Source organism: Hirundo rustica, chromosome 10 (assembly GCF_015227805.2).
Source record: "Hirundo rustica isolate bHirRus1 chromosome 10, bHirRus1.pri.v3, whole genome shotgun sequence".
Classification (NCBI taxonomy): domain Eukaryota; kingdom Metazoa; phylum Chordata; class Aves; order Passeriformes; family Hirundinidae; genus Hirundo; species Hirundo rustica.
Genome location: NC_053459.1, coordinates 16353147 through 16368876, shown reverse-complemented (window position 1 = coordinate 16368876; position 15730 = coordinate 16353147). Strand labels below are relative to the sequence as shown.

Below are 15730 nucleotides of genomic sequence, written 5' to 3'. Positions count from 1 at the left end.
ATCACAGAGCAGTGCCTTACTTAACCCAGAGCTCTGGAACTAGGTGAAGGTGCAATCAAACCCACGCACAGAGTGACCACAGCAAAAATCTTAAAAGCATAATTTGCAATGCAGGAACTGGCCTTCATGAGCAGTAACACCAAAAGGCAAACACCATTCTTGAGTTGTAATTGCCCAGCAGACAGAAACCAACAAGCAGTCATCTTTGAAAACTCTCTTGATACTTAAATAAATCCATATTAAATAACAACAACAAAAAAAATCATATAGCAGGCAGCAATCACCTACTTTCAGCAGCAATCATCTACTTTGAGCAGCAAATTATATTCTCCCTTTCCAGCAGAAAAACCACAGGTGGCTCACAGCATCTAGAAAGACTGAGAGGTAACAGTTCTTTTCTGTCTGACCCTGTTCTTGTGTAGCTGTCAAGTCTGCAATCTGTCTTACACAAGGAGTAATTTACCCTAAATGTCCCACAGAGAAAGATTTCAAGGCCTCTTTGTAATTAGTGCTTAGACCTCCACCAACAGGAAATAATCCTTGAAAAAGTCTCACCCAACAGAGATGTATTTTCTCAAGCCAGTATATAGGTTTTGGGATTTTAGTAACTGTAATCAGCTCAGCATGTTCTAGTTACTGAGTTCAGTCAGCAACAACAAACCTCAATCTAAAGTACTAGTCACTAATCAAAAATCCAGTCTTTCTACCAGGAAAGAAAATTTCTCCATAGACAGAAACACATCAGCCAAGAAAGCGTGCACATTCCATGCTTCCACTTTACAAGTGGAAAATGTTCTGCTTAATATGCTAGGTGCACAAAGACATTGCTCAGAGCTTGTCCCCTTACAAAGCAAACAAGCTGAGAATTCAGGTGACAGCCTTGGAAAGCAGGACAGAGCATGAAAAAAAGGTGAAGATGCAGAACTATGAAATAAGAAAGCATAATGGACAGCGGAGTTCTTGTTTTAGCAACTGTATCTACAAGAACAGAGCTGAACAAAGACATCACCTTCATTAGTAAGACATGATGAGAGATCACTGCAGGCTCCTGTAAGAAAGCAGCAGCTTGTTGTATGGTAACCACGGACACCACTGCTCATGTGGGATCAACAAGCACAACAGGAAGCACAGGACTACATCCACGAGTACTGCCTTTAGGTAGCACAAATTTATAAAAAGTATTTTTATAGGCTGTCTGCAAAGCGAGGAGCATTTTCATAGCATTATAATATTTTTCAGCTTTTTTCATAAAGAGAGCAGTATAAATAATAACTGATAAAGCTTTGCAGTCGTTTGGCTGTAGAACACAAGACATTTTTACAGAAGGAAGGGGTCATGCACTTCCCACTTAACACACACAAACAAAAAAAGGGATTCCTTTCCTTGGAGCAAAATGCTGCCAGTTCTTTCTGAATCTGACCACACCAAATCAGCCACCTGGCCAGCTCTATAGCCTCTATACAGTCATAACTTAGAATTATTATTGTATAGAAACTATAAAATAAAAAAAATAAAGTCCATAAAATAATAACCTAGTTCAACTTTTCTCATTATCACAAAGACCTTTAGCTGGCATATTTAATCTCTTTTTAAACTACCAAAAAGCAAGATAAAAGTCGAACTGATCTGCAACATCCAAACACTACAGGAAGAACACTTTAGAAGAATAATGGACAAATATGGTAGTTGTTTTGTTGTTTAATTATTTAAAATACATTAGGAGATATTTAGTCAATGTTCTGTCTGCCTATCTAATTAAAAATTACAGCACAGACATGGACGTAAGGACTCAGCAGTCTTGCAGAGAGGAAAATAATGGAGTTCGAAGCATATTAGAATGTCTTGAAATGCAAATAAAGGGATTAACTCACAAAAAACCACACAAAACAACAAAATACATAGAACGAGAAAAATCAACCAAAAAAAAAATCCCAACCTTTAATTTACTCTGAGAAACAGAGAAGCAAGAAATTCAGCTAATCCCAGCTAGTGATGCAACGTAAAATACATTTTGTGAAGCCAGTGCTAAATTATCTATAACCTGCAGGCCTTTAGAGAGCAGGAAACTTACAGGCAAGCTAGAAAAATGTATTATTCAGTTATCTTCTGTTCTACAAGTATGAACTCTTCCTGACTATATCACACTAGGGCATACTAGTATCAATTTTCAAATGCAAACACAGTTAAAATCAAGTGTTAAGCAGAGGCTCTGAGAAGAGAGGCTGATGCTACAAACTGGTGCTGTATCACCTGCCCACAAGAGGCAAATAGGATTTTCTTATAGTGCTTCACAGAAAAGTGCTGCTTTTCTACACTCTTTTCATACTGTGGAAACACCCACATCACTGCGAGCTGGTAAAAGAAAACAAAAACATAACTCCCCTAAATCTTTTTTGAGGCTGCTGTAGGTAACATCAGATTTAAAAAGCAAAGCAATGTAGGCACAGGAAACCAGGTAAAGGCATGCTGAACAACTGAACAACTAGGACACTGGAGCCCAAAGAGGCAGAACATCTGCCAGAATGCTCTTCTGGCTTTTTGCCTTGCAAGCTGAAGCCAAGAGCCCCAGAATTCCGGACAGTTCTCAGCACTAACTTAATATTACCATGAAGCATTAGACTTTTTTCTTCATATTGATAAAGTTGCCTATGTACAACCGCTCAGAAGCCCCCCTTTGTTTCACTCCCCCTTTGGCTCTCTGGGCAATCATTAACATGGCGAAAACAATAGTCAGCAGAGAAATAACTTCCACAATTTTGCCTTGGCATAACAACATGGTGTTTACTATCAATGTTCATTCCTATGAGAAACAAGGTTTTCTCCAGTGGAAAATGAAGAATTTTGCCCTGTAGAGGAGAGGAAGCCCTTTCATTTTACAATGGGAAGCTAGATACAAAAATAAGTAAGATAACTTACTAAAACTGTCCATTTTTACTCTTATTTTTAATAATTCATGTTAGCCCTATTTGTCAAGCCACAGCTATGATTCCTTGCACCCAGGTATTCAGATCCTTTCCAACTTCTGAAAAACAACATCATGCTCTTAAAAATCAAGACCTTTTACTCTCTAAAGGATCCTCTTTACAAATGCTGCACACAGGTAATGGCAACTCATTTTCAAATTCATTAAACCCTCCACAACTTCAGTGAAAGTCTAGGGCTTCTTCTGATTATAGTAAGATTCAATCTACTATTTCTTTGAAAGGGATCTTCATTCTCCTCTCCCAGGAAGACTGAATAAGATAAGATAAAATGTGTTGGATTGTAAACAAAACCCTTTTAATCTTTCCTATGCAAGAATTAGAAGCAGATATGTTTCACTAAATTCCTCTTCACAATTAAAATGTTAAAAGTCACTGGTGCAGATCACATTAGAGTGACTGTCAGCCTCACACTCAATTACCCAGATCATCTGCTGTCTGCCTTCTGGATAAAGGTAGGTTAGAGGGCATAAAGGAAACAAACTGTCTGAGTTTTCCCGGAATAAAATCCAAGTGTCTGATCTGTTTGTCTTAAAACAAATATATAGCTTTAAAATACCAAAGGCTATGTAAACACAAAGAATACAAAAGCAGGAAACATTATTATTTCACTTGCATCATCCCAAAATGAAAAACTGAACAGAAGCCATGCAGAGTTCTTCATGTTTGGGTAGCCTACACTTATCAGCTGAGACTACATCTTCCTTTTGGGGCTCTCTAGAGGCTGCATTGTTCCCTCTCTTGCCCTCAACCTTTTCCCAACAGTATTGCACGAAGACAAAAGCAGCATCCTACAACTCAAGTTCCACTTCCCCATGACTCTCATTCCCTTGGATTTAACAACCGCTCTGAGAGCATTAAATGTTTTTAGTTCATGCTTGCAAGCACTGCTCCATCCCACATTGAAGGAATACATCTTTCTCCTCTCCCAATCAGATTTGTTCTACCCATAAAATATTTACCTCCTATTTTGTATATAAAGTGTTTACATACTCTGCAGCACTGCTCTAACAATGTAAAAATAAGGCTGACTACCTAATCCAACCACATGTCACTCTGCAGTACTGCAGTACCTACAAAGATCAATTAATGATCTAAAGTGGTAAAAATGATGATAAAAATAAGTCTTTCCATTTTTAAAAAGCAAAACACTTTAAATTTATCATGTTTTCCATCTCATCATAATAGCCTTTAAAAAAAGCTGACCAGAAATCACAGGCACTTTAAACGCTGTTTTCCAACAGTCGTAAATATTTCATAAACCACTTCACTAGAAAGAACCACCAGTACATAAATATCAACAATAAGGTAAGTTTGCTATCTGTGATCACTGGCAAAAGGATCAGGACTGGGAAAACAGAGACACCTGACAGTAGCCAAGTCAATACATCATTTCTTTTCTTCCTGTTTCATAATACAGCTTCTTGTTCAGCCCTGCATCCACACTGCAAGCTCCAAACATCCCCAGCTTCATTAGCGCCTTTGTATCACTTCACAATAACATTTTACTCAGAAGCGACTCCTGTAAAAGGTGCCCATTTTTTAAAAAGAGAGAAGATGTAAAGTCTCGGGTTTTTGCAACACACAATTTTGACTGCTTTTTTGGATGGGAAAAGGAAGAAAAAAGGAGGCAGTTTCGAAACAATTTTCTTGCACCAGATCATCTTCTGATAATTTAATATAGTGGCATGAAAATGATCTGCTCCAAAATACATAATTAGTGACTAATATTTGTATGGCACTAAGCCAAGAGGGGGAAAAAGCCACACCAAGTCCTACAGCCAACAAGCTGTGCTTACCATCCCCAGTCTGAACCTATGGACTGCTTCTAAACAGTCAGCAAAACCAGAATTAACAGCAGCAATGCTGCTGGTCAAGGTTCAATTCTACATACAGGGTCCCCTGGAAAGCTTTGGGGAGCCCAAGAACAGGACAAGGAAGTTTTGTGCTCTATGAATAGGACCTGAGATGCATTCTGCACTTCAAGCAGTGTGATTGATACTGCTCTGCTCACTTGGGTGACTTGCCTGCAGACATTCCCACAGCCAGGCAAGTGTGTATCCAACATCCCAGAGCGAAACCGCTACAGCAGCACTAACCCCTGCTCCCCCATCCCTCAGGGGGATTGTAACTGGGTGATTTATTATCCTTCATAACACACTGGAAAATTTAATCTTGCAATTCTTAGGTAAAACTTAACAACCTAGACTAGAATATTCTATCTAAACCTTGGCTCATGAATTCTGAATAATGAAAAAAGCCACATACATTCTTTTGTAGATTTTCCCAATAATTCAAAAGCCCAATGGAAAAAAAAAAACTACCATGCTTAAAAATATATAAAAGAAGAAATCTTCAAGTTCAAGGAAAACTTTGTTGCTCTAAAAATTAAATGTCATGTTTTATTACGTTATGTTCTATCACATTTTACTTTGATACTGTGCTGTTTTCATCACCAACAATAAAAGTCAACATAGGCTCTTGAGTGAGTGTATGCAGGGTTGTATGTATGTGATAGCAAGGAAGACTCACAGAGGAAAACAAGGACAGCAAAGCCTTACAGAATGTTCTGCTATGCAGTTGTGTTATCTAAAATTAGCAGTTTTGTGACATTTACGACGCTTTTAGTTCAAATCCAAGAGGAAGAACATTTATTCACAGATAGTTGTAACAACAGGAGAAAACAAACTGGATATTTATGACCAACGTGAGTTTGTGGGCTGCAGTTCTGTCATGCTCAAACAATGGTGTTTTAAGGAAATTATCATCCACTGACTGTGTAACCTCCACCCTTAAATAGATTTTACTATTCCTATAAGGAGGAACAGACAGAAGCACAATCCAGCAGACAAACTCACACCTCCAGTATACTCAACCTTACATGAATGCCATGAATTCCCCAAGAAAAATGTAGACTGCATTAAACAAATGTATTCTCCTATTTCAATCCTGACTTCACAGTTCCCTTTCTGGAACCACACACAAAGAATTCAGTGAGAACTCTTTTCATAGGACCTTCAGTCGTGTTTCCTTCACCTAAAATGAGATTAATTTCTGGGATTTAGCCCAGTGTGTCTCAGAGCTGCCCACCTCCCATCACAAAACACTTCAGTCAAAAGCTCTGTATACCCAGCAGCTGACAAATCACTGACTCTTGCCAGTATTCAATGCTGTGTTAGTGGCCTTTACAAGCAAATCCAGTTAGACTTCAACAAACAACAGTCCTAAGAAAGAAATGTCATTTAAGCCATGAAATCTGACAAAATCACAACTCGCTTGGTCGTTATGCTTGGCATTGTTGAGCTGGGCCAGGGCACACGACTGGTTATCAAGTGAGAAGTGTTGGCAACTACCACAGCCTAACACAAACCTTTTGCCTTCAGGAGCCAGTGTTAATCAGCTAAAAAGTTTTAGTTCTTGACTGCCAAGTAAGATGGACACTGGAATTTACAAGGAAATGCTCCTCCTTATTGCACAAGTAGGTTCTGGACTGCAAGTCTCCAGGAAGGGAAGAGAAGAGGCAGGGTAACATCTGAACCACTGCACAGCACATGAAAGAGTCAAAGATTATGTCACTCATTTCCTCATTGCTGGACATGGAGAGAACAGGCCCTGAACTATGTTGTTCCAGCAAGATGCCAGGACATGGTAAATGGTTTAGCTCAGAGCCTTGAAAGTTTATAATTTTGGTAAGAGCTATCCATGTCCAATTGTGTTTTGCATTTGTTGAAAAGAAAACTTACACTGAAATCTGAGCTCTAAAGGGCTTTGTCACAACCTGTTTTGAAAAAAGATGCCTAAAACTATGGAAGGCGTGCATGGAATTTTCGTTCTGTACACAGATACAGAAGGCAGCTAAACAGACCCCTTGGCTTCAGGGGAAGCAGAGATCCCTAAGAAGTAAGGAACGAGCTGTGCTGCTTGGAAGTAACAGAGCAGGAGCACTCGAGAGACACCTGCTGCCCACTGAGAGAATCTGTCCTCTTTGCAAGCCACATTCAATTATCCTTCAGATCACTTCCAGGTGAGGAACAACTTGGTTACAGACAAGCTGACTGCTCACATCAGTAACCCAAGTTTTAACCCCATCTTTAAGAACCTCTCATCCTGCTTTTAAGGACAGCTACCAACCCAAAAGAAGATGTGAAGAATTATTGTTAAATTACAATTATGGACCCAAGTATGCACCGGCCCCTCTCAGCCACACTCAAAGGCTGCAGTTTGGCTCAGTGCTCAGATTACACAGATTATCGTATTAACAGATGCAGGTGTAGTCCTTGGGGAGCCTTCTAATTCCCCAGCCACCTCTTAGCCAAGGAACTGTAGGGCACCACAAAATACCGTTTCAGAAATAGGTTTCACTTTAGACAACCAAAGGAAACATTGTGATGACTTTGTGATGGGCCCATTACATTGTAAACCCAGGAGTTTTCACAGTTTAACAGTGGATACTTAAGAAACAAAGTCATTTCAAGGTCCTCCTTCGCCTGCTTTTAATCAAAATCACAACATTTTAGATAGCCATTAGGCAGATATATTTGTCTGAGTACTACTGCCCTTAAGAGGCTTGGCACAAGCACGGTATATTTAATTTTTATTTAACTGTCAATCCTGCAAACATTAATTTTTCATTCCATTTGTCAACTTCATCTAGCTCTGTTCAGACAATTAAGCTTCAAGTCTGGAAACCTACAGAAACCTCATTAAACATCTGCTGAACATTAAGGAAGATTTCTAATTCTAAACAAATCTCTCAGGTTTTTAACTTTCAAAATCCATTCAATTAGCAGTTGAGTCACTTTGTGAAAACAGTAGCATACTCATTTTCTGAAAAAGTAACAACATTAAATTGAAGGCTGCAGGAGTGAAAGAGGAAGGCAGTTTACCTGAACAGAATGAAACCAAGTGACTCCACAGCTGCCCGCCTCACATCATCATTCACATCACTCACCTACAAAAGGAAAAACAGGACATTCAGAATACAGTTAAAACACTTGAGGACTCTGCAACGTTTCAGGACAGATGTCAGCTAATCAAGAAGACAGGATTATAGAGAAAGTTAGTTAAAATCACATTCAGCCTTAGTCCAGACAGCCTCACCCATGTTTGCACACCAACTGCAAGATGATCAAAGAACAGACAGACCTCATCCTTTAGAATCTAATTTATTTTTTCTCCAGCCCATCATCACATGCACTATTCACTGCAAACCTGCTAGCTGGGTAGTGTAGGTTCATGTTTTAGTTTTTAACAGGGTCCTTTTTGGTGATACCAGGTTGAAAGTCTGAAAGTCTACTTACCCTGTCAGAAGGCCCTGTTAATTCTACTCATATTACTAAGTAAAGTTTTCATCACTTCACAATCTCTGATTTGGACCAGAATATTAACACTGCAGACATAACGCCTGACAAAGTGATGTGCTTTGCTTCCTGTCCACAGATTTCCTCCCACGTGCCCCTAAGGCTGCAGTACTTACAGCCACATGCAGCAGGCGCCTGATAGCCTTGTTGTTCCCTGAGCCACAGTATGCCATAGCCACGGTGTACATGCCAGAACGACGGAGAATTGGATCCTGCAAGAGAAAGCACCAACATTTCACATCCATCGAAATGGTGACTCAGTAATTCTAACTCTAAATCTGTTCCACTCCTGTGGCTTGAATCTGTAAACAGGTCATAGGTCACCCTCATTGCTTAATTGTTTATTTGGGACAAGTAACAGGTCAATCACCAAAGCAGGGTTGTCATTACCGAGTTCAGGGATCAGATAGCCTGCCAAAGAGTACAGACAGAGGTGTCATAGTGCTTCTTACTTGCTATCTGCAATGATCACTACCACAGCCTTGAGATGACCCATCTACAGCGAGTCTTGTGTGTTTTTAACCACTACATCCTGTTCTACTCCCTGTTGCTGCTCACATAACTAAGAAGACTAAGTACAAGGCTAAAGAAATACACAACTAAGCAGTATTGTTTTTGTATTTTTGATCAGAATGCAGCAACTTGTGAAATAGTCCTACTTCAGATCTATGTAAGAAACTCTCTCATTCAAAAGAGCCAACCCACCACAGCTGGAGATTCACAAAAGTCAGCCGTGTAACACAAGAGTCAGGGATTAAGTCACAGCTCAATTTACCTTATCTCTGCAGAGACTCTCAATGAGAGCATCTGCCTCCTCCATCCTCCCATACATGACCAGAGCAATTCCAACTGCGAGGCCTCGAAGGATCTTTTCATGCTGGGTTTCCTGTGCATAGCCAACCATGTCCTCAATAGCTTGGGCATTTTTAGATCCCAACATAACCAACCCCAGTGCTAGGCCAGCTGCCTCACCTGAAAAGCACAGAAAAGTAAAAAAGTCATCAACTCTGTTTCCAAAAGTAAGAAATACTGTATCTAGAGAATCACACCAGATGTAGGCCAATAGATCACTTCTGGACATCACCATGCCCCAAAACTCCATTATTCATGGCAAAATGTGTTTGTAACCACAATTTAGTACTACTCTCTACCAAGCTCAATTATCTCCTCCTTGGGCCAAGAGCTGCTGAGATCATTTTCCTACGAGCCCCACCAATGCAGCAGGAACTCCCACAAGCTTCTCCAGGCAAATCTCTCAGCTCAAAAAAGCACATGGCTCTGGAGATCAGCCACACTAAAGAAAAAACATATGACAAAGAAAAGAGCAGAGCAAAAGAAGGGGCTGTTTAAAGACCTAGCATGTCCTATCAAAACCTGGCACAGCGCTAGTCATGACAGGATCTCTCAACATTACTGATAATAACTAAAAAACCATAATGATCTGGAAAAAGTCAGTAAATAAAACACAACTGGAAACAATCTGTGTTGCTAACAGAAAACCTGGGCTGGGGGGGGGAAACCACCACAAAAACCCCCAGGTGCCTGATAAGGCCTCAGATGGTTATTTGCTTTGAAAGCAGAACATTTACCTGTCACTGCATCATCCTGGTATAGATTTGTTTTCAGCAGATCGTACACATCTTGACGTGCTGTCCCCATGGCAGCCAGCCCCAAGCCCAGGCTGCCACCATGTCGCACAATCTAGAGAAGCATATGCAAGTTCAGTCACGGAACAGGGAACAGCATGGCTTCAGCTGAAGTGAACAGCTTTCTATCAATATAAACCTGCAACCTTTTAGCCCCCAACCAACCCAAAATGATCTCTTGACCTGTGAAAAATACCACTTTCACAGTCTCAGGCAGCAGGCCCAGTGAAAGAGGCAGAAAATAGAAGAAAACCAGTCCAAAAGCCCATAAACAGTGATTAAAAGAAGCTTAACACACAGGACCGAAGTAGCATGTAGTAACTTCAAGATCTTTTCCCCCACTGAGTGATTTATGTAAAACCATAAATCTCTGCCATGTAAAAGCTAATAGCTTTTAAATGAAAAGGGTTTAAAACTTTTAAATAAAAGGTACCCACTTAGAAACAGTCTACAACCTCTTTTATTCTAACAATGCATACATTTGCAATAAGACTAGTGGGATCTGTTCATAGAATTTTTAAAAGAAAGTAATTTGAGATTCCACAAGGAGAAAGAGGGAACATGCTGGGACAATGATCTATTCCCAACTTAAAAAGGTATTTTTCTTAGAGATCTACAAACACTAAGCACAGAAGTAAAATATTTCTTACTGTGCATTTAATGCATCTTAAGATGCATTAAAACTACATGTCAGGTCAGCAGAAACATTTTGTGGCTTATTTTCTTGACAACTAAGCTGTAAACAGTAACACTGCCTGAATGCTGCAGGTCTACTAGCAAAAAAAAAAAAGCAGATATAACAAGCCGTAAATATGATGAAGCTACAGTCACTGTCAAGTACATAAGAATTTCCTAAAAATCTTACCTAAACCTCAAGCAACAGGCTGTTAAAACCAACCTTTAACCAATCTTTAAGACCCAGAGGAGGTCTAAGTACCGCAATGCTGCTTAATTACCTCTACCCCCTACTACTAAACCAGCCAGCACCCTCCTGCATATTCCAAACAAAATCAAGGCTCACTGCTGAGCTCAGTACACACATCATTACTGGCATTCTTCAACTGGTTCAGCAAGTAGTCAATGATGTCCCCGCCATGGTTGGCATGGATGAGACCCAAGGCGTAGAGGCCTCCTCCCTCCTGGTAGGCTGAGCCTGGAGACGTGTCCTTGGGCAGATAGGTTGCCATCAGCTGCAACGCTTCTTTCTCGTGACCCTGCATGTCCAGTGTCCAGCAGGAAGGGAAGACAGTGGGAAGGGAAATGTGAAAAAACAGCAAAGTAATATTGACACGTGTTATAGCCATTACTTTACCCACTAAAATCAGTGTTTCAGTGCCACACATCATCGCTCAAACTTACTGAAAGTCACTACAGTAAGGAACTTTGGTATGTCCCAAAATTACTTATGAACCACCTGCATTTTTAGTACCTAGAAACTATTAAATCTGTTCAACTCACAAAGGAAGAGAAAAAATACTCCCTCCTTGAGCCACGTTATCCTAGCACCTTTTTGATTCTCAGCCAAACATACCAGAAATTATACTGGAAGTCAGAAAAAATAATATAAACACAGCTTTTTAGTGCAAAGACACAAAATATGTTATAGCTGTGCCAGGCACACTGGAGTGCAGGCACCATTCAGAATCCCAATTTCCACATTTTCAGTGTTCACAAGGCAAGCATTTACACTGAGCAGAGGGAAATGAAAGCAATGTTACCTTGTGTATAACACCCAAGCTGGCAGTAGCAGTAAACTTAGCCCAGTTAGTGGCCCTGGCCAGCCACTCCAAATTGTCTCTAGAGGATGAAAAGAGAAAGGTTATACAAAGGTTTTTCATACAGCCTGTTCCTAATCCTGCAAGCAGGATTTAAGAGCATTGAAGACTACTTTCACACTAAAAAGCAGCTCCAAAAGGGAAGGCAGCTATAACCACATTTCCACTTTACATTTCTCTCCCCTTCATCACTCCTGATTTTTGCCTGGTTGTAGTCAAGCTTCTAGGCAAGGGTGATCTCAGTGAAAGACAGAGAACTGCTCAATATTCAGCCCACCAATTCTCTGGGAGATACTTTTGCAGCTTTCCTTAAGTCCCTTGTAAGGTCAGCCCTGGCATTTCCCCTACAAGAGTTATTCAGTACTGTCAGTCTCCACTGTAAAAAGATCCATCATCTCAGAAACTCTCTAACTGGTAAACAAAGAGAAGAGAAATTCCAGATCTTCACCCTCCCAGCTGCTCATATATTTAGCAGTCAAAGAAAGCCAGTTTGTGAGAACAGAGAGAAGGAAACAATTCTCAACACCATTAGAGTTCTGCAGTGACCACTCTGGAAGTATCAAGGAGGACATCAATGTTGTTCAAACACCTCTAAATGACATTGGAGCTTCCTTGCCATAGATTTACCTAAGGAACTGGTCACTGGTTGTCCCACAATGCATAAAGGAGTTTGCTATAACAGTTGCTGTATGACACACGGAATTCCTCACTGCATCCTGAAAGAACAAGAACAATCAGTGGCATTACTCAGCAAAACATCTGCCCAAGGTCACCTAACAAGCTTGCCACTACACTAGAAAAATGGACTGTAATGATTCTAAATTTAACCAGAGATTTCCCTGTAATCAGCTAACAGATTGCTAATACACTCTAACATATCCTCAAGCCATCTCTCCCATGCAAAATGATCCTTTCTGTGAGTTTCTTTCAGAGATGTGATTACTCCAATTGCCATTTAACTGGAGAAACACCCCCCCCTCCGCCTCCCAGAACTGAGCATTGCACAGAGAGCGCTGCTCATGTTTCCAGGCCCTTCCCAGAACTCTATTGCAGGATCACTCCTGAACACTTCACCAGCAGATAGCAAAGATTTTCCAATATATTCGAACTGTCATCTGAAATAGATGTACTCACTAACAAGCAACCCCTACTACTTTTACTGATGATGTGCATCTCATTTCACAAATAAAAACTTCTCTATAGTTTCTAGTACGTATTTAAGAGTCTAATTTACCTGTAAGTTTTCATTTGCCCACCCTTGAGTAACATCTTAAAAAAAAAAACCAGTTACTCCATTCACTAACTCTGTCTACATTACAGTACCTGATTGGTTTTGTCTCTAATGTGGAAATATTGGTATTTTACTACATACCAGGATTCCCTTGACAAGCTGAAGGTGTGGGCTTACCTAACATCTCAACCAAGACACTAACATACTGTAACCTACAGTCCTGGCTGACTCCTCCCTTCCCACGCAACAGCATTTGCAATGGATCTAACATGCAGCTCAAGGGTATATGTTGCCCATCTTACTGAACAGATAATAAACACACCCACCAAAAAAAAAAAAAAAAAAAAAAAAAAAGTAAGAAAAGGATGAATTGCTATAAGCAATCAGAAAAAAATTAATTAAAATATCAACATGTTAATAGCAGCTTATCATTAAATACAACAGCAGCATGGTCAAACCCAACACAGGATGAATCAGATAAATACAGGACAACCATATTTCACAAAGACTCTTACCTTTGTGTTTTTGAGGATCATGAGGTCTGTATTGTTGTTTCGTATTAAAAACTGCAGATGTAACTCAATGGCCATTTCCCCACTTAAAATTTTAATCATTTTTGAGATCTGATCCTTAGGCTCTGGGTTCTTCACATACAAGCAGAAAGGAAAAAAAAAATCAATGAGAACCCAACTATGGCTCTGTTAAAATACAATTCATGAGAAGCAGCTCTGGTATGTTCCCATCATCATATACAAAAGCTATCAGGTTTTAGGACTAAAAAGACATTGTTTCTGTCCTTGGTGCACAAGCCCAAACCTCCCAGAAATCAAATCTTTTGTGCACAGCAGTGCAGGTGGGGGAAGACACTCTTCAAAAAGAAATGTATTATTTCATTGCAAGCAAAAGGATCTGGGTGACACCTGATATCCTGCAAGCTGCTGTTTGGCCTTACAGAGACAGAGCCTCCAGCCAGAGGCAAACCCTTTTATAAATGAACCTGTATTTCCATGGAAGCTTTCAGAGACAGGGCCACAAAGCTACAATAGCTTGCATGACCCTGTGCTGAGCTGCAGCATAATTCTTGTAAGCTACAGGCTTTACTTAGAACAACAGCTAGTAGATCTAGGAAATTAATAACATTCATCTTCAAGAACTCCTTGAGAAAAGTCTCCTTCTTTCTCGTGATGGAACAGTCGAAAATGGATCTCTAGAAAAACTGAAGTTTGTTCTGAGCAAGGTGAAAAGTACAGTGCAGCTCTTTGTCCTGACATTGTTAGCTGGTCACAGACCAGACAAGTATGAGTAGTTCAGCCCTTTAACTAATTCCCTCAATTATTTCTTTGTAGTCAGACTTCTGAATTGTGGAATATTAAGCTAAAGAACATTTCTGGCCACACAGATTGTTTTTGTGTACTTTGCACAATCAGCAAAGCCAATGCAGCAGAAACTGATTCAAGACACCTTTCCTGTACTGTCAAGGTTCCTTGCTGGAGCAAGAAACTCAACCCCTTTTGTTTTCCTTGTGAAATATAATTTGAAGAAAACACTTCTGTTTGCCCCTAATAAATTTAGAAGCGATCTTCAAGAATCTTTCAAAGATTCAAAAGTTTTGTTTGCAAACATTAACCATGGGGAAAAAGAAGAAAAACAGAAAACAACTTGTCTTGGGTTTTACCTTCCTCTCTGGTAGCACTTCTTGTCTTCAAGAAGTCAAAACAGCAATAACTATCTACATGCTGAAATGCAACTGTATGCCCATGTTAGAAGTGAACTCACTTTCTCCAATACTTGGGAAAAGAAACTAAACAAAAAGGTTCCAACCAACTGGCCCAGCAACACATGTAGGCCCGAGGTAACTTTATGCCTTCATGGAAAAAAAACCATCAGCATTTCCTTCTGCCATTCCTGCAGAACAGCATCAATTATATCCAACTAGAACTACAGCTGGAATTTTGAAAGAGAGGGAAAAAAAGCTTCAAGCTAATTCACTCCCTAAGGTTCTAAGCAGCAGTTAAATTTCAGGCTCTTTCTTTTGGGATGAGTTAATTTTTTCAACATAAAAAGCAAACACATGAGCTAGGTCCTTCTGTCTCCTCTTTAAGAACTCAGTAACTCCTACTAAACTCTGACCATTTCCCACTCTCATACAGCTTTCAGTATCTGAACTGCTGGACATTAAGTCAGATATTTGGCCCTCAGAGATCATCCGTCCCCAGGTAAGACAGAAAAGGAATTCCATTCTTTATTAGCCAAAACAATTTAGAAATCCTAGATAGCCAAAGAGAACACGTGAAAAAAACTAACTAAGGTCAGTTTCAGAAATAGCACTCACAATTTCTGCAGACCTCCCTGCTGCACAAGTGCTTCCTGGTTTCTCTTCTGCTTCCATAGCATCACTGAAATAAAATAAAAATTAAAAATGCATCACTTGCAACAAGTCAAGAACTGTAATTATGGCTGAACATTGTTCTGAAGGTGTAGCCTGGGATTTGGAGATGACTGGAAAAGAGGACTTGGATAGAAGAAGGGTTGACTATCTGGAGCTTACTGCTGAGCAGAAAACTCCCCCTCCACTCAATTTTCAGGGAACTTGAAGACAAAGGCCTGGAAAATCCTACTCTCTTATTCCATCTACAGAAACAACAAAAATAAAGATGCTTGTAGGGAATGAACAAACACTGGTGAGAAAACAAGGTAAATAAACAAGGCATCAAGGACAATTATATCCTCCCCCAGA

The 15730-nt window shown here is 39.9% G+C and overlaps 1 protein-coding gene across 1 annotated transcript in view; it reads right to left on the bottom strand.

The window, feature by feature from the left end:
• PSMD1 (proteasome 26S subunit, non-ATPase 1) overlaps positions 1-15730 on the bottom strand; it is a 65366-nt gene that overhangs the window by 41451 nt on the left and 8185 nt on the right. Inside the window, exons 8-16 of the mRNA XM_040073983.2 lie at positions 15326-15389; positions 13509-13637; positions 12390-12478; positions 11706-11784; positions 11028-11201; positions 9931-10042; positions 9117-9313; positions 8458-8553; positions 7868-7932 (exon numbers count right to left, since the gene is read on the bottom strand). Coding sequence (XP_039929917.1) covers positions 7868-7932; positions 8458-8553; positions 9117-9313; positions 9931-10042; positions 11028-11201; positions 11706-11784; positions 12390-12478; positions 13509-13637; positions 15326-15389 — 1005 coding nt within the window. The remainder of the gene's footprint in view (positions 1-7867; positions 7933-8457; positions 8554-9116; positions 9314-9930; positions 10043-11027; positions 11202-11705; positions 11785-12389; positions 12479-13508; positions 13638-15325; positions 15390-15730) is intronic.